Here is a 20,014-nt window from a genome sequence, read left to right on the forward strand (position 1 = left end):
GAAACACGTCAATCAGTGTATATGAAGGGGAGGAGACAGGTTAAAGAAGGATTTTTAAGCTGTGAGACATTTGAGATAAGGACTGTGTATGTACAGGTATGGATTCAGAGGGTGAATGGGCAAGACAAAGTGCCTTTGAAAGGGGTATGGTAGTAGGTGCCAGGCGCACCGGTTTGCATGTGTCAAGAACTGCAACGCTGCTGGGTTTTTCACGCTCAACAGTTTCCCGTGTGTATCGACAATGGTCCACCACCCAAAGGACATCCAGCCAACTTAACACAACTGTGGGAAGCACTGGAGTCAACATGGGCCAGCATCCCTGTGGAATGCTTTCAACACCTTGTAGAGTCCATGCCCTGACAAATTGAGGCTGTTCTGAGGGCAAAAGTAGGTGCAACTCAATATTAGGACGGTGTTCCTAAGGTTTTGTAAGCTCAGTGTAGAGGTCCTGCATGGCAGGGAGCTCAGCCCCAGTGATGTACTGGGCTGTCCGGAGCACCCTCTGTAGCGCCATGTGATCAAGTGCAGTGCTGTTGCCGTACCTAGCAGTGATGCAGCCATTCAAGATGCCCTCAATGGTGCAGCTATAGAACTTATTGAGGATTTGAGGGCCCACGCCAAACCCTTTCAACCTGCTGAGGAGGAAGAGGCGCTGTCGTCCTAATCCTTAGTGATTTGGACACCAAGGAACTTGAAGCCCTCGACCTGCTCCAGCGCAGCTCCGTCTATGTGGATGGGGATGTGCTCGCCCCCCCATTTCCTGTAGTCCACAATCAGCTCCCTGGTCTTACTGACGTTGAGGGAGAGGTTGTTGTCCCGGCAACACACTGCCAGGTCACTGTCCTCCTCCCTGTAGGCTGTCTCATCATCGCCGGTGATCAGGCATACCACCGTTGTGTCGTCAGCAATGATGATGGTGTTGGTTGCAGTCGTGCGTGGCCACGCAGTCGTGGGTGAACAGGGAGTACAGGAGGGGACAAAGCACACACTCCTGTGGGGCCCCCGTGTCGAAGGGTCAGCGTGGATGAGGTGATGTTGCCTACCCTCACCATCTGGGGTCGGCCCATCAGGAAGTCCAGGATCCAGTTGCAGAAGGAGGTGTTCAGTCCCAGGGTCCTAAGCTTGGTGATGAGCTTGGTGGGGACAATGGTGTTGAACGCTGAGCTGTAGTCAATGAACAGCATTCTCACATAGGTATGTATTCCTCTTTTCTAGGTGGGGGTGAGGGCAGTGTGGAGTGCAATTGTGATTACGTTGTCTATTGATCTGTTGAAGCAGTATGTAAATTGGAGTGGGTCTAGGGTGTCTGGGATGATGGAGTTGATGTGTGCCATAACCAGCCTCTCAAAGCACTTCATGATTACAGATTCCGGGCTGTAGTAATTGTGGCATGATGCCTTAGAGTTCTTGGGAACAGGAATGATGGTGGTCATCTAAAAACATGTGATGATTACAGACTGTGACAAGGAGAGGTGGAACATTACTGTGAATATGCCCGCCAGCTGTTCTGCGCATATTCTGAGAACTCGCCCTGGAATACGGTACGGCCCCCGCGGCCTTTTGAGTGTTGACCTGATTAAAGACCTTACTCATGTCAGTATCAGAGAGCGGGATCACCCGGTCCTCTGGGTCGGTGGGGGCACTCACACACGGTATGGTTTTGTTATTGTCGAAGCGTGCACCTCTCCCTCTCTCTGTCTCTCAGCTCAACCTCTCCCTCTCTCTGTCTCTCAGCTCAACCTCTCCCTCTCTCTGTCTCTCAGCTCAACCTCTCCATCTCTCTGTCTCTCAGCTCAACCTCTCCCTCTCTCTGTCTCTCAGCTCAACCTCTCCCTCTCTCTGTCTCTCAGCTCAACCTCTCCCTCTCTCTGTTCAATCTCTCCATCTCTCTGTCTCTCTGTTCTACGTCTCTGTCTCTGTCTCTGTCTCTGTCTCTGTCTCTGTCTCTGTCTCTGTCTCTGTCTCTCAGCTCTATCGCTCTTCTCTCTATCCCTCTATCTCTTCTCTCGCTTACCATATCTGTTCTCTCTCCCTCTCTCTTCTCTCTATCCCTCTATCTCTTCTCTCTCTATCTCTTCTCTCTATCCCCATCTCTTCTCTCCATCTTTTCTCTCTATCCCCCTATCTCCTCACTCTATCCCCCTATCTCCTCTCTCTATCCCCCTATCTCTTCTCTCTATCCCCCTATCTCTTCTCTCTCTACTTCACAGCTCTATCTCGCCTCACTCTAACTTAGAACTAAGACATTTGTCATCTAGCATCTGTAGTCTTTTCAACTGCCATGAGGAAACTGTGTGAAATACAATGGAATAAATGTTTAATAATCCTAAATGACGGATGAGGTGTGTGTGTGTGTGTGTGTTTTTGTGTGTCTAATCAAATCCAACGTCAAATGAATTTGACGTTGGCATTTGAACATGGTCTTGTAAGCCTTGTTGTAATCTGATAGCCAGGAGTTCATTGAATTGTTAATTGTTAATTGTTAATTGTTAATTGCTATTAAAATCTAGGTAGGTTAGTGCAATTTTGGTTTCATTTCGTCCTATTGGTATGAAAATAAGCACAACTTGCTATTTAAAGCTTTTCCCAAAAATACATGTCCTGTTTTTGGCTTCAACAGCAATAACAATTGTAGGCTATAACAAATGTGCATTTTCATACAGTAACAGAATGATAATTGAGATAATGCAAATAATGAAATATTTTTTAGTTGGGCTAACTTTTTGGAACTTCTCGCTGTAGACCTACTTCATCACCATCTCCTACCTCTCTGGTATAACGCATTTCATTTTGTGTGTGTGTGTTAATGATGGCGGATTGATTGATTGATTTCCAAGTATAATGCATCTACATCAGTCTTGCTGGTCCATCTTCCTGAATTAAAATGAGATATTCTAACAGATCAATCTTGCTGGCAAAATGTAAATAAATAAATAAATATTGCTAAGTTATTTAGTGTGTATGTAGGGCTGTTTTTTATTATTATTGTGTTATAGATATAAACTGTACCAGTCAAAGATTTGGACAGCTACTAATTCCAGGGTTTTTCTTTATTTTTACTATTTTCTACATTGTAGAATAATGGTGAAGACATCAAAACTATGAAATAGCACACATGGAATCATGTAGTAACCAAAAAAGTATTAGTGAAATTAAAAAAAATACTTATTTCAAGTTCTAAAAAATCAATAACGGAAAGGTTGTGTGTGCATATGTATTCACCCCTTTGCTATGAAGCCCCTAAATAAGATCTGGTGCAACCAATTACCTTCAGAAGTCACATAATTAGTTAAATAAAGTCCACCTGTGTGCAATCTAAGTGTCACATGATCTCAGTATATATACACCTGTTCTGAAAGGCACCAGAGTCTGCAACACCACTAAGCAAGGGGAGAAGTACAGATCAGGGTTGGGTTATAAAAAAAATATCTGAAACTTTGAACATCCAACGGAGCACCATTAAATCCATAATAAAAAAAATGGAAAGAATATGGCACCACAACAAACCTGCCAAGAGAGGGCAGCCCACCAAAATTCAATGACCAGGCAAGGAGGGCATTAATCATAGAGGCAACAAAGAGACCAAAGATAACCCTGAAGGAGCTGCAAAGCTCCACAGCGGAGATTGGAGTATCTGTCAGTAGGACCACTTTAAGCCGTACACGCAACAGAGCTGGCCTTTATGGAAGAGTGGCCAGAAAAAAGCCATTGCTTTAAGATAAAAATAAGCAAACACGTTTGGTGTTCGCCAAAAGGCATGTGGGAGACTCCACAAACATATGGAAGATGGTACTCTGGTCAGATGAGACTAAAATTGAGCTTTTTTGGCCATCAAGGAAAACGCTATGTCTGGCGCAAACCCAACACCTCTCATCACCTCTCATCACCCCGAGAACACCATCCCCACAGTGAAGCATGGTGGTGGCAGCATCATGATGTGGGGATGTTTTTCATCAGCAGGGACTGGGAGACCGGTACGGATAAAGGGAACAATTAATAGAGACAGATACAGGCAAATCATTTTGTGAGAACCGACTTCAGAGTGCAAACGGCAAAGGTTTACGTTCCAACAGGACAATGACATCAAGCACACAGCCAAAGCAACGCTGGAATGGCTTCAGAACAAGAATGTGAAAGTCCTTGAGAACATTTCTTGCCGCCCTGTGAAAAGCATTGCCGGGAGTTCCAAATATTTTGCTTGTCCATTCCCAGCGCGCAATATGGAATGGATAATCAATCAGGCTACACTCCATCACGGACCGACGCCGACGTCTTTTGGGCTACTTTTTTTGGTCCTGTCCAGACTAGCAGTCTTTTTTGGTGAATTCCAGACCGGCATTGATTTCCAAGTCCACTAAAGTTGGTTTTTGGTCCGGTCTGGACCAGCCTTGATTTGGCCCAAACATGGACGTCTGTGTTTGGTTCAGATTTGGTGCTGACCGGACTTGGTCCTCTGTAGCTCAGCTGGTAGAGCACGGCGCTTGTAACGCCAAGGTAGTGGGTTCGATCCCCGGGACCACCCATACACAAAAAAATTATAATTATGCACGCATGACTGTAAGTCGCTTTGGATAAAAGCGTCTGCTAAATGGCATATTATTATTATTATTATTATTGATTTCAATGTCCATGTCCGGTCCGGACCAAATCTGAACCAATCATAGACGTCTATTTTTGGTTCAAATTTTGTCCTGTCTGGACCAGCCTTGATTTGGCCCAAACATAGACATCTTTTATTTCTGTCTACGGCAGAATGGCCAGGAAAAGCCCTGAATACAGGAGTAGTAAAGGCCCAGTGCACTGCTTTTGTGAGATTATTTTTTTTTTCCTGTGCTGCAGAAGGCTATATAAGCCCAGTGCACTACTTTTGTGGAAACATCTTTTTTTGTTTGTTTAAAAAATATATATATAATTATTCCGATTTTTCAGGGGGTGGTGCAGCACCCTCAGCACCCCTACTTCCTGCGGCTGTGCCGGTATTGATGACCGGTTTGGGTTTTTACTTTACCTTCTATAACGGTATTTCAATCTTTGGTTAGTTAAATGTGATATTTCAATGTTTGGTTTGGTAGCCCTTTCCTGCAATCAATGACCAAAAGCACCCTTTTTGGCCTCATGAGTGGAATGTTATTAATACTTTTCATAATTTAATCATTAATAAATATGACTTTTTTTTTTACTACGAAAAGCCAGTGTTTCTATGTCAAAGTTTTGTTATTATTGGGATGCAAACTCTAAATTGAATAACTTCCAACTCTATAACTGTCATGGTACAGGTGTCTTCTTTTTTTTTAAAGCCCAAAACCATGTGTGTGAGGTGTATACTTTTCTTGTTTAATACTACCAAGAATCACTTTGTGTGACCCTGATTTAGCCCAGCGCAGTAAATGGTTAAATGTGGTATGGGCCACTTCTACTAGTGTAATGTCCGTTTTTATAGTTTACTCTGTTACTTGAGTCGTCTCGCTCCCTCCTCCTGCATGCCACTTCCCACACCAATCCCTGCCCCTGGTCACTCGAGCACTTGCCATGCCATTCACTCTGACTGCATGGTCAGATGCAACAAGATGTTGGTAATAGCAAATGCTTATTTCCACTTTGCTTCTAAATATAAATCCTCAAGCGTTATTATTACACTATTAGTTTGTGTATCTTACTGTCTGCAAATAGCTAATTTGTCTTTTCTTAGCAAGTTGTGGCTTAAATGAATTGTGTTAGCTGCTAATGTTAATCGCTAGTTAGCTGGCCAGCTAGCTTGCTAAATGTTCAAAGAGTCAAAGCAAACGTATCTAGCTAATACAACCTGATATCAGTGCTGGTGTACTGTGTACTGTAGGTATAGATCAGCATGTTGTTTGTGCAACGGTGTCTTCTGTGGGGATCTATTTACTTATAACTAGATGTGATGCCTAGCTTAGAAAGAATGCATTAATGATTAAACATAATAGGTTTGTGCTGTACTGATAGAGACTGTTTAACATAACAAGCTGTGATTCATGTGAGGAGCTGTTAGGGAGTAGGGTGTGATAAGGCTTGTGACTCACACTGCCTCTTTGTTGAACCGTCCAAGGACGTAGGTACAAAGAGTATAGTTAGGGTGGGAAAGTACAGGGAAACTGTGTCTATGGGTGCTGACTCTCGGGACAAGTTGTGATGATAACAACTAGTGCCTGGCAACAGTGAAGCGCCAAGGGACTGGGACCAGCCTATTGCGCCAACGATAGGCTGAGTAAGTCTAAACCACGCTCAGTCTCTACTCTGATAGGCCAGCAGGGAGCGGGAACTATCTCTGTCAGAGTATTTAGGGAAGAACTTATAACAATGGACCAGTTCTCTGTCTGCCCTGCGTGGTATTTCAGTGGACCCGTATATACGAACATCATATTTACCATTGAAGTGTTTTGCATTAATTAAAATACTAGTCTATTTTAGAAGATGTGTATTGACCTCTTTTTGTTCCAATACCAGATTTGAATTGATGCAACTTAACACTTTTAAATAAGAGAGTATTAGGTGAAGCATGAATATGTTAGCTAGCGCTAGCTAGATACACGATGGAAGAAAAAACATGTAATGTAACATCTAATTAGGGTCTCCTAGGAAACACTGACTAACAATTTGGTTCCTACCCTGTCACAATAATTCCTCCCTGTCTTTTTCATTCATTGTCATGTCAAACAACAATGTATTCAAAGTGCTGCCCACTATATTCCAACTATAGAATTAGAATAATCCTTCTATTTTCATGATTCCAACAGTTCACCAATGAATTAGGCCTAGATGTTTGGCCCATTTCATGCAGCCCTATGTGGCACATTGTAGAAATTATACAAAATGAGTGCAGGACATTATGAATGGGATGGAAATGCTGAAAAATATTTTTGGTTGAAGTTGTATAAAACAGTATAAAACAATCAGAATGGAGAAAGACCCATCGAAATTGCTTATAATGTATGTGTTGTCACCACCCTAGGGTCATGAACTACTCAAAGCATGTTTATAACTTTTATTATTCGTCAATATAAAATACCAAAAAATACCATCATACCGTCCAAAATATGAAAAATATTGTAATATGATATTTTGGCCATATCGCCAGGCCTTTTGGAAATGCTTTAGCAAACCACCTAGTTCCTGTAGGTGCACAAACTCTCCTAACTTAGATGGCTGGTAGATTGTAAATAGTATATAGTGTAGGCTAAATATATTTACTGAGAATTTTTAGGATTCCTAATCCCAGAAGTCAAATTTAAAAATGTATATACCATGCTTAGGTAAAAACATGTTTTGAGACTTCCCACCTCAGAAATAAGACAATATTGTTTTATTTGATACTGTATCTTTACTTTATAACTTGTAAAAACTAGGGCTGGAAATTGCCAAAGCCCTCACGATACTATAACGATACTTAGGTGCCGATACGATATGTATTGCGATTCGATACTACGATTTTATTGCAATTTGATGTTTAAACATATTTCTCAATATATGTCTGCTGCAGAGATACAAGAGAGAGCCATAAGCAAACAAGTTTTGATCAGTGAGGGAAATAAAATGGATGAAAACATGTTGGCTCACTATTTAAAAAGAAGATGGAGAACAAACTAAAGGATAAAATATACAGGAGTTTTGGTGCAGGTACAGCCGACTAGTGCTAGCTAGCTAACGCTATCGACAGTAAAAATATATATATATACTTGGAGTCAAATAATATTGTCCAAAAATAATAGCGTGATATGTAACTGTATTGATTCTTCCTCCCATCACTAGTTAAAACAGGTGTAACAAAACAACACAATGGCAGTTGTTGTTGTTGTTGTTGTTGTTGGTGGTGGTGGTATCCCCACTAATAAGCCTGGTTTGGAGACAAAGTCATGTCTTCATGTCTGTGGGACAAATCCCCGGCTGTCGTTATCCTCTTTACACGTTACGCCTTCCCAGTCACAGCAAGCGCTACGCTAGCTCTCTTAATGATATGGGACAACAGGAGGCTGATTAGTCACACACACACACACACACACACACACACACACACATACACACACATACACACACACACACACACACACAAGCATCACACATACACACACACACACACAGAAAAACAAGCTCGTCAGATACTTTAGAAAACCCCAGGAAAAGTCTCTTAGAGGTGTGAAGAGAATCGTTTTCTCCTCCTCCTTCTCCTCTTCCGTTGCAATGCACTTCAACTGAGGAGTCTTCTCTTACTGTAATGAGCTGGGTGAGAGCTGTACAAAGTCCCCAGTCACCATGCCTCAACAGTCCCCAGTCACCATGCCTCAACAGTCCCCAGTCACCATGCCTCAACAGTCCCCAGTCACCATGCCTCAACAGTCCCCAGTCACCATGCCTCAACAGTCCCCAGTCACCATGCCTCAACACTCCACCACTAAGACAGTCCCCAGTCACCATGCCTCAACAGTCCCCAGTCACCATGCCTCAACAGTCCCCAGTCACCATGCCTCAACAGTCCCCAGTCACCATGCCTCAACAGTCCCCAGTCACCATGCCTCAACAGTCCCCAGTCACCATGCCTCAACAGTCCCCAGTCACCATGCCTCAACAGTCCCCAGTCACCATGCCTCAACAGTCCCCAGTCACCATGCCTCAACACTCCACCACTAAGACAGTCCCCAGTCACCATGCCTCAACAGTCCCCAGTCACCATGCCTCAACAGTCCCCAGTCACCATGCCTCAACAGTCCCCAGTCACCATGCCTCAACACTCCACCACTAAGACAGTCCCCAGTCACCATGCCTCAACACTCCACCACTAAGACAGTCCCCAGTCACTGTTATCAATACAGTGTAAAAAAATGTAATAATAATAATATGATTTTTCAGGAGGAAAAACGCTTTCAGTGTAAACTTTAAACGATCAGATATTAAGTATGTATTAATGATAATGGACCTATATATATTTTTTAAATAATATTTGAGAACTAACAATCACCAAAATAAAAGCTGGACAGTCAGAGAGAATAAAACATTCCAAAAACAATTTATTTTGTTATTATATTTGAGCGGAAAAACACAGCATTAGCCAAGCAAAATGCATAGAATGGCAGGAAATTAGCTTTAAAACTGCTACATTTTCTCTCATCTCCATAGCAAAATGCAAAGAATTGCAGGAAATCAGCTTTAAAATGGCAAAAAAATCTCTCAGCTCCATGGAGAATTGTGCAGAATTGCAGGAAATTAGCTAAACAATTCTAAAATGTCTACACACCGCCATGATGTCGAGCACACCCTTTGCCACGCCCCCCTTCCACATGCCCACAACTTAAGCCCCATTTTGATCCAGAGAATCTGTTATGGTTTAAGAACATAGCCTCAAGGTTTGAGTAAGTTTAGGGTCTAAAGTGTGACTCACCGTGGCCACCCCTAAGTGGGGCTGGCCAGTGGTAGATGGAGATAGGTGCAGAGGGTTGATGCCGTGTCCCGTGGAGGTGATGCTCGGGGTGGGTATAGGACATAGCCTGCCCTGGAGGTCTGGCTGCAGCCACGTTGATATCCTGCCTCCCCCTGGGAGAAGAACTCCACACAGACCCAGCGATACATCCCAGAGTCAGAGACCACATCCAGGGGCTCAGGTGCAGGCGAAGGGGACTGGGGAGGTAGTACGCCCCCCCTCCCCTGGAGCCCAGCGACAGAGCACCACACGCAGGATGAAGCATGATCCAAGCCCGAAGGACTGACAACAGACGTACGGCCACGGGGGGAACTCCACAGAGACCAGGCTCATGATGGAGACAACCCCATACTAGGATCCCTCCGAAAACAAACCCACGTCCACCCGGGTTAGCTCCTGCACCCCGGATTCAGGTCCGCTTCAGTGTCAGCTAACCCCACACCACAGGTCCAGCTCTATCGCCCGAATGAAAGGAGTAGAGGATCTCTATATCGCTATGACACTCCTTACGCTGACGTTTTGCCCTGACGGAAAGCAATCGGGGGGTCTCGATCTCTGACCGATTTGCCCAGAAGAACAGCAAACTTAGGCTCTAACTATAGTTCTCACGTTCTGATTTGTCCCAAGGGAAAGAAACCTTGGATGTCTCTTTCGCATGCTCCACTCACCAAATCCTCACACTCTTTGCCACCTTGCCCTGAAGGTACAGCAAAAGGAGTGGGGGTTTTCTCGCGCACCCCTTTTCTCTGAAGGAAAGAAAATCGGAGGACTCTCTCTCTCTCTCTCTCTCTCTCTCTCTCTTTCTCTCTGGAGCTTCCTGCGTAGTTGTGTTCTCTCCTGCTGCTCTTCTGGCTGTGAGCGTATCTGCGCTCATTCACTTGCTCGCTCAGTCGTTCACTGGCTCCCTCGCTCTCTGATGTGGCGCAGTCTCTCTCCAGAAACTATCAGTCGCACATGGCAGATCATCTCCCTCCCTCTCTCTCTCTCTCTCTCCCTCTCTCTCTCTCTCTCTCTCTCTCTCTCTCTCTCTCTCTCTCTCTCTCTCTCTCTCTCTCTCTCTCTCTCTCTCTCTCTCTCTCTGTCTCTCTCTCTCTCTCCTCTTCTCTCTCTCTCTCTCTCTCTCTCTCTCTCTCTCTCTCTCTCTCTCTCTATCTTTCTCTCTCTCTCTCTCTCTCTCTCTCTCTCTCTCTCTCTCTCTCTCTCTCTCTCTCCCTCTCTCTCCCTTTCTCTCCCTCTCTCTCTCTCTCTCTCTCTCTCCCTCTCCCTCTCTCTCTCCCTCTCTCTCTCCCTCTGTCCCTCTCACACATGCCCAATCCCAATCTCTCAGAGAGAGGAGAGTTTCAGTGCAGAGGAAGACAAACAGTATAAGCACCTGGTTTATCACCACTCATCTAGCTACATCCCTGTAGAGGAAATAACCACATCAACATCCAACAGAACCTCTATTAGAAAAAGACCAGTGTTCTCTCTATGGTTCTGGGGGAGGGAGTGATCCTCTACTGGCTACAGTAGGCAGCATCACCGAGAGAGTGATCCTACACTGGCTATAGCAGGCAGCACCACCGAGAGAGTGATCCTACACTGGCTACACCAGGCAGCACCACCGAGAGAGTGATCCTCTACTGGCTACAGCAGGCAGCACCACTGAGAGAATGATCCTACACTAGCTACACAGGCAGCACCACCGAGAGAGTGATCCTCTACTGGATACAGCAGGCAGCACCACCAAGAGAATGATCCTACACTGGCTATAGCAGGCAGCACCACTGAGAGAGTGATCCTACACTGGCTAGAGCAGGCAGCACCACCGAGAGAGTGATCCTACACTGGCTATAGCAGGCAGCACCACTGAGAGAATGATCCTACACTGGCTATAGCAGGCAGCACCACTGAGAGAGTGATCCTACACTGGCTAGAGCAGGCAGCACCACCGAGAGAGTGATCCTCACACTGGCTACAGCAGGCAGCACCACTGAGAGAATGATCCTACACTGGCTATAGCAGGCAGCACCACTGAGAGAATGATCCTACACTGGCTATAGCAGGCAGCACCACTGAGAGAATGATCCTACACTGGCTATAGCAGGCAGCACCACTGAGAGAATGATCCTACACTGGCTACAGCAGGCAGCACCACCAAGAGAATGATCCTACACTGGCTATAGCAGGCAGCACCACCGAGAGAGTGATCCTACACTGGCTAGAGCAGGCAGCACCACCGAGAGAGTCAGTGAGTGAAAGGAGGTGTGCAGGCAGACAGCGAGAGAGAAGGGGAGGGGTAAGCTAGGCTCAGGTGAAACTAAGCATTGGAAATAGGATGGGAGGGTTTGGGGGAGAAGGGGGACAGAGAGGGAGAAAATACAAAAATGGATCATAATGCAAATCCTCAGAGAGAGAGGGAGAGAGAGAGAGAGAGAGAGAGAGAGAGAGAGAGAGAGAGAGAGAGAGAGAGAGAGAGAGAGAGAGAGAGAGAGAGAGAGAGAGAGAGAGAGAGAGAGCGAGAGAGAGAGAGAGAGCGAGAGAGAGACCAAATAAATCATGAGAAAACAAAAAGAGAATTACTTGACACATTGGAAAGAATTAACAAAAAAACAGAGCAAACTAGAATGCTATTTGGCCCTAAATGGAGAGTACCCAGTGGCAAAATACCTGACCACTGTGACTGACCCAAACTTAAGGAAAGCTTTGACAATGTACAGACTCAGTGAGCATAGCCTTGCTATTGAGAAAGGCCACCGTAGGCAGACCTGGCTCTCAAGAGAAGACAGGCTATGTGCACACTGCGCACAAAATGAGGTGGAAACTGAGCTGCACTTCCTAACCTCCTGCCTGTCAGCTTCCTGCCTCCTGTTTGTCTCCGGGCCTCTAGAGGTCATCTGTGTTCCCCTCTGCCTTAGTTCTTCCTCGTGTGTCCTAATTAGCTTGATCCAGGTCACCTGTGCCTTGTTTCCCCTTGTGTATTTTAGCTGTGTGTTTTCCCCTTGTTTCTCACTTGGTTATTGAGTCCTGGCTATGTGTCTCCTGCTTTGTTCCACCGTGTCTTTCCAAGTAAGGTTTTCTAAGTTATATTTAGTTTGTTTTTCTCCCCTCGTGGAGTTATTTTGTTTTGCCTCCTGTTTTGTTAACATACCTCTTTCTGAGAAGAACTTTTGTTGGACTATTTGTGAATGGCGAAGAACCTTTGTTTTTACATTAAATCTACTGGCCTGGAGTATTGCCTTGGGTGTTTCATTTGGGTCCTACTACACCTCCTCTGTGGCTAAGGGGTATTACCCCCAGCTCTCCACATCTGAGACCGGAGTTCTAGCACGGCGTGTGACAGAATAACCAAGTCAGACATGGACCCAGAAACACTCAGTTCCCAGGACCTGTTGGCGGTGATCACTCGACATGAGGCTTCTTTCCAGCGCCATGAAGCCGTTCTCAGCCGACAAGAGGAGCTGATGGCTAGACATTCTCAACTCCTGGTGAGTTCCCTTCACCAGCTCTTTGAACGCCTCCTTGGTCCTCTCCCTTCCCCCAGGTCACCTCCCAGTGACGACAGGCCTTCTCGGTTGGCGGAGCCCCGACTACCACCTCCCAAGCCCTTTTCTGGGGATCCAAGCTCTTGCCAGGGTTTCCTCACCCAATGCTCCCTCACCTTCGAGCTCCAATCCTCAAGTTTTCCCACAGACCGTTCCAAGATTGCCTACATCATTACCCTTCTTTCAGACAAGGCGCTCGCCTGGGCCTCTGCGGTGTGGCAGTCCCAGGAGGCCTGTTGTGATTCCCACGCTGCATTTGTAGAAGAGTTCAAGCGGGTGTTCGATCATCCTGTCAGTGGGCGGGAGGCTTCCAAGCGCCTACTGTCTCTCCGTCAGGGCTCCCGAAGCACGGCAGATTTCGCCATTGATTTTCGGACCATAGCAGCAAGGAGCGGATGGAATGATGAAGCGCTGAGGGTCAGCTTTCAGGGAGGGTTATCTGAGCCCCTTCAAGATGAGTTAGCCACCCGAGAACCAGCTGGAGATCTCGAGTCCCTCATAGCCTTGGCCATCCGCCTGGACAATCGTCTAAGAGAGCGGAGAACGGCTCGCCGCCAGGTGTCTCAGTCCCAAGTTCCTCGGAGCAGCTCTGTTTCTCCTGTTTGGACTCCGTCATTCAGAGCTTCCCCGGCTCCTGAACTGCTCCAGGATTCCCCGGAAAGCATGCAGTTAGGCCGTTCCAGGCTTTCTCCCAATGAAAGGGAACGTCGCATGAGGGAGCGTCGGTGCCTCTACTGCGGGGTTGCCGGCCACTTCCGATCCACTTGCCCCGAGCTTTCGGGAAACGCCAGTCCCCGCCCAGCTACAGGAGGGCTGTGATGGGGAGAATTAGAGCTCCTCCTACTAACGCTGTCCTGGCTATTCCAGCCACTCTGTCCTGGGAGGGCCACCAGCATCGGGTCCAGGCTATGATCGATTCCGGTGCCGCAGGTGATTTCCTGGATGTAACCTTGGCTAAGGAACTTAAGATCCCTACCCAACTACTTCCTCATCCCCAGGCAGTTACAGCCTTAGATGGCAGACCTCTGGAACCAGGAAAGGTTACAGAGGCGACTCAGTCCCTGCGACTTACCATCTCTCAACACCAGCAGGAGGAAACCTTCTATCTCATTGACTCTCCCGAGTATCCTATTATCCTGGGTCATTATCCTATGCAGACATAATCCCCAGATCGACTGGCCTACTGGCACCATTCTAAGCTGGGGTCCCACTTGCCAACTCACCTGCATGCTTCAGAGTCCCTCAGCCCCTAGTACCCAGTTTCAAGAGTCTGTTGACGTCTCCCTAGTCCCCAGTGTTTACCATCGGTTCAAGGCTGTGTTCAGCAAGGCCCGGGCTACTTCCTTACCGCCTCATCGCACGTATGACTGTGCCATTGATCTACTCCCTGGGTGCTGCCCTCCTAGAGGTCGGATCTTTTCCTTGTCCTCCCCGAGCACGCAGCTATGGACACCTACATTAAGGAGTCCTTGGCAGCCCGGCCTCATCCATGCCTCTACTTCCCCGGCTGGGGCGGGCTTCTTTTTGTTGAAAAGAAGGACGGGGGTCTTAGGCCTTGTATTGATTACCGGGGACTCAACAAGATCACGGTTCGGAATCGATATCCTCTTCCTCTCATGGCCACTGCTTTTGAGCTGCTTCAAGGGGCTTCCATTTTTTCTAAACTGGATCTCCGCAATGCTTACCATCTCGTGCGGATCCGGCAAGGTGACGAATGGAAGACGGCGTTCAACACGCCCACGGGGCACTATGAATATCGGGTGATGCCGTTCGGGCTCACCAATGCCCCCGCAGTATTCCAAGCCCTGATTAATGATGTTCTCCGGGATATGCTTAATCTGTTCGTCTTCGTGTACCTGGACGATATCCTCATCTTCTCGAGGTCACTGAAGGAGCATGAGGGGCATGTTAGCCGGGTTCTCCAGAGGCTCCTTGACAATCACCTCTATGTTAAACCTGAGAAGTGTGAATTTCATGTTTCTCAGACTCAGTTTCTCGGGTTTATTGTCACTCCCGGGCACTTAGAGATGGATCCCAAGAAGGTCAAGCGGTCCGCAGCTGGCCCACACCTGCCACGGTCAAGGAGGTTCAACGGTTCATTGGCTTTTCTAACTTCTATCGGAAGTTCATCAAGAATTTCAGCTCAGTGGTAGCCCCCTTGACGACGCTTACCAAGGGAGGAGGGACCAAGGTTCACTGGGGTCCGGAAGCAGCAGGGGCCTTCGAGGATCTCAAGCGCCGCTTCACGTCTGCTCCGATTCTGGTGACTCCTGACACAGAAAGACCTTTCGTGGTGGAGGTGGACGCCTCAGAGGTGGGGGTGGGAGCCGTCCTGTCACAGAGGGGTGAGGATGGGAGATTACACCCTTGTGCCTTCATGTCTCGCCGCCTGTCTGAGGCCGAGCGCAACTACCACGTGGGGGATCTAGAGTTGCTTGCAGTAAAACTGGCCTTGGAAGAGTGGCGCCATTGGCTTGAGGGGGCTCAGCACCCGTTCCAGGTTCTCACAGACCACAAGAACCTGGAATATCTCCAACAGGCTAAGCGGATGAACCCTCGGCAAGCACGATGGTCCCTTTCTTTAATCGGTTCCAGTTCCTCCTGTCTTACCGACCTGGCACCAAGAACGTCAAGCCGGATGCCCTGTCTCGAGCCTATTCTCCCGAGGTACAAGAGAAGCCCTTGGCATCGATTATTCCGAGGTCTAGGATCGTCGCACCTCTTCAGTGGGAACTAGAAAGAGGGGTACGAGAAGCCCCTTGTCCATGAGCCCGATCCAGGCGGTGGTCCTGCCCGGTCGCCTGTACGTTCCTCTCTCTGTTCGGGCCGCGTCTTGCAGTGGGGTCATGAGTCGCCCTTGACATGCCATCCAGGCAGTGCTCGCACACTGGAATTCCTCCGACGGCGGTTTTGGTGGCCGTCTATCAAGAAGGACGTGCAGGTCTATGTTGAGGCCTGCCCAGTGTGCAACCAGGGGAAAGTCGACGCGCCAGCGACCCCAGGGACTGCTCCATCCCTTACCTATTCCTCGAAGGCCATGGTCACACCTTTCTCTGGACTTTGTTACGGGACTTCCTCCATCCCAGGGCAACACCGTCATCCTAGTGATCGTTGACCGGTTCTCTAAGGCTGCCCGGTTTATTCCCCTGCCCAAGCTGCCCTCGGCTAAGGAGACTGCTGAGCTCCTCATGAACCATGTCTTCCGGATATTTGGCATTCCCCTGGGACGTGGTCTCTGACCGAGGTCCCCAATTCTCGTCCCGGTTTTGGGGGCCTTCTGCAGGCTTATTGGGGCCACAGCCAGCCTATCGTCAGGGTTCCATCCAGAGTCTAATGGCCAAACGGAACGGATTAACCAGGATCTGGAGACCACCCCTGCGGTGTATGGCGGCCAGTAATCCCACGTCTTGGGCCACCTATATCATTTGGGCTGAATATGCCCACAACACCCTCCAGTCTTCAGCCACCGGATTGTCCCCCTTCGAATGCCAGTTCGGTTACAACCCTCCATTATTTCCAGAGGAAGAGGCGCAAGTTGGTGTTCCCTCGGCCCAGCGCTTTGTCCAACGCTGTAGGCGGACCTGGAAGAAGGCCAGGTGTATCCTCCTTCGGACCTCCCAGAGATACCAAAGTCAGGCTAATCGACACGCCGGACGGCCCCTAGTTTCCGAGCTGGTCAGAGAGTTTGGTTGGCCACTAAGAACCTGCCCCTCCGGGTCGAATCCAAGAAGCTTTCCCAGAGATACATCGGCCCTTTCCGCATTGCTAGAAAGGTTAACCCTGTTTCGTATCGTTTGGTTCTGCCTCGCTCCCTTAGAGTTAACCCCACTTTCCATGTTTCACTCCTTAAACCTGTCTTGTCTTCTCCTTTTGCCCCCCACGCAGACCCCCGCCACCTCCCAGGATCATTGACGGCCAGCCAGCCTACACAGTCCGCCGGATACTGGACTCCCGGAGGGTCCAGAACTCTCTGCAGTATCTGGTGGACTGGGAGGGCTACGGGCCAGAGGAGCGCTCCTGGGTTCCAGCCAGGGACATCCTGGACCCAGGTTTGATCCGAGATTTTCGCACCCTGGGGCCGGGGTGTTCTGGAAGGAACGTCAGGAGTCGTTCCTAGAGGAGGGGTCCTGTCAGCTTCCTGCCTCCTGTTTGTCTCCGGGCCTCTAGAGGTCATCTGTGTTCCCCTCTGCCTTAGTTCTTCCTCGTGTGTCCTAATTAGCTTGATCCAGGTCACCTGTGCCTTGTTTCCCCTTGTGTATTTTAGCTGTGTGTTTTCCCCTTGTTTCTCACTTGGTTATTGAGTCCTGGCTATGTGTCTCCTGCTTTGTTCCACCGTGTCTTTCCAAGTAAGGTTTTCTAAGTTATCTTTAGTTAGTTTTTCTCCCCTCGTGGAGTTATTTTGTTTTGCCTCCTGTTTTGTTAACATACCTCTTTCTGAGAAGAACTTTTGTTGGACTATTTGTGAATGGCGAAGAACCTTTGTTTTTACATTAAATCTACTGGCCTGGAGTATTGCCTTGGGTGTTTCATTTGGGTCCTACTACACCTCCTCTGTGGCTAAGGGGTATTACCCCCAGCTCTCCACATCTGAGACCGGAGTTCTAGCACGGCGTGTGACACCTGCCAAATGTATGACCATATTAGAGACACATATTTCCCTCAGATTACAGTGATCCACAAAGAATTAGAAAACAAACCCAATTTTGATAAACTCCTTTCTCTACTGGGTGAAATACCACAGTGTGCCATCACAGCAGCAATATTTGTGACCTGTTGCCACAAGAAAAGGGCAACCTGTGAAGAACAAACACCATTGTAAATATAACCCATATTTATGTTTATTTATTTTCCCATTTGTACTTTAACTATTTGCACATCGTTACAACACTATATATATAAATTACATAATATGACATTTGAAATGTCTTTATTATTTTGGAACTTCTGAGTGTAATGTTTACTGTTAATATTTATTGTTTATTTCACTTTTGTTTACTATCTACTTCACTTGCTTTGGAAATGTTAACATACGTTTCCCATGCCAATAAAGCCCTTAAATTGAAATTGAAATTGAATTGAATTGAGAGAGAGAGAGAGAGAGAGAGAGAGAGAGAGAGAGAGAGAGAGAGAGAGAGAGAGAGAGAGAGAGAGAGAGAGAGAGAGAGAGAGAGAGAGAGAGAGAGAGAGAGAGAGAGAGAGAGAGAGAGAGAGAGAGAGAGAGAGAGAGAGAGAGAGAGAGAGAGAGAGAGAGAGAGAGAGAGAGAGAGAGAGAGAGAGAGAGAGAGAGAGAGAGAGATAATTCTATTAAAATTGGCATGAAGGTCTTTTTTATAAACTAATAGAAAGTGGTATTGGAGGGAAAACATATGATGTTATTAAATCAATGTACACTAAAAACAAATATGCGGTTAGAATTGGCAACAAGCAAACAGATTTGTTCTCTCAGGGACGTGGCGTGAAACAGGGCTGCTCAATAAGTCCAACACTAAGTAACAGATACATTAATGAATTGGCAAAAACATATGACAGCGGAGTATGGGGTCCGCGCTCTAATAATACATTTACCAAATGGGAAAAACATCAAATCGAAATACTGCATGCAGACTGTATCGCAAGTGCAAAGAAAAACTCAAAATAATGCAGAATTAGCCCAATACCCCCTCCTTATTTGAATAGAAAAAAAAAGCCAAGTGACCCCAAAACATTCAATCACAAAGCTCTACAATGTCAAGAGATGAAACAAGAGAAGAGTCTGCTCAGCCAGCTGGTTCTGAGGCTCAGTTCACTAACCCAAATCAACCTCATAGAGCCTCAGGACAGCACTCAGAAGATCTGGCCCAACCAAATCATCACAAAGCAAAAATGTATCACCTATTGGAAAGACACCACAAATACTCAAAGTAAACTTCAATGCTATTTGCCTCTAAACAGACAGTACAGTCGTGGTCAAAAGTTTAGAAAATGACACAAGTATTGGTCTTCACATAGTTCGCTGCTTCAGTGTTATGAGATATTTTTGTCAGATGTTACTATGGTATACTGAAGTATAATTACAAGCATTCCATAAGTGTCAAAGGCTTTTATTGACAATTACATTACGTTTATGCAAAGAGTCAATATTTGCAGTGTTGAACCTTCTTTTTCAAGACCTCTGCAATCCGCCCTGGCATTCTGTCAATTAACTTCTGGGCCACATCCTGACTGATGGCAGCCCATTCTTGCATAATCAATGCTTAGAGTTTGTCAGAATTTGTGGGTTTTTGTTTGTCCACCTGCCTCTTGAGGAACGACCACAAGTTCTCAATGGGATTAAGGTCTGGGGTGTTTCCTGGCCATGGACCCAAAATGTTGATGTTTTGTTCCCCGAGCCACTTAGTTATCACTTTTGCCTTATGGCAAGGTGCTCCATCATGCTGGAAAAGGCATTGGTCGTCACCAAACTGTTCTTGGATGGATGGGAGAAGTTGCTCTCGGAGGATGTGTTGAGCCCACTCCCTTGGCTGAGAAGCAACCCCACACATGAATGGTCTCAGGATGCTTTACTGTTGGCACGGATGCCCCAAACAATCGGAAAGGGGATTCATCAGAGAAAATGACTTTACCCCAGTCCTCAGCAGTCCAATCCCTGTACCTTTTGCAGAATATCAGTCTGTCCCTGATGTTTTTCCTGGAGAGAAGTTGCTTCTTTGCTGCCCTTCTTGACACCAGGCCATCCTCCAAAAGACTTGCACTCACACCTGCCTGCTGCCATTCCTGAGCAAGCTCTGCACTGGTGGTGCCTCGATCCCGCAGCTGAATCAACTTTAGGAGACGGTCCTGGCGCTTGCTGGACTTTCTTGGGCGCCCTGAAGCCTTCTTCACAACAATTGAACCTCTCTCCTTGAGGTTCTTGATGATCCGATGAATGATTGATTTAGGTGCAATCTTACTAGCAGCAATATCCTTGCCTGTGAAGCCCTTTTTGTGCAAAGCAATGATGACAGCACGTGTTTCCTTGCAGGTAACCATCATTAACAGAGGAAGAACAATGATTTCAAGCACCACCCTCCATTTAAAG

General features: G+C 47.0%; 1 protein-coding gene across 10 annotated transcripts in view; it reads right to left on the minus strand.

The window, feature by feature from the left end:
- The window catches only part of LOC121544597 (neurexin-3a-like), a 647,039-nt gene that overhangs the window by 201,389 nt on the left and 425,636 nt on the right, over window positions 1-20,014 (minus strand). Inside the window, exon 1 of one of the 10 annotated variants that reach the window (XM_041854569.2) lies at window positions 9,395-10,337. The exons of the other annotated variants lie outside the window; for them this stretch is intronic. Within the exon in view, the coding sequence (XP_041710503.2) occupies window positions 9,395-9,698 (304 nt within the window). The 5' untranslated portion in view covers window positions 9,699-10,337. Of the gene's footprint in view, window positions 1-9,394; window positions 10,338-20,014 lie in introns of those variants that run through there. 10 annotated transcript variants of the gene reach the window in all.

The sequence above is a fragment of the Coregonus clupeaformis genome, chromosome 29, assembly GCF_020615455.1.
Source record: "Coregonus clupeaformis isolate EN_2021a chromosome 29, ASM2061545v1, whole genome shotgun sequence".
NCBI lineage: Eukaryota > Metazoa > Chordata > Actinopteri > Salmoniformes > Salmonidae > Coregonus > Coregonus clupeaformis.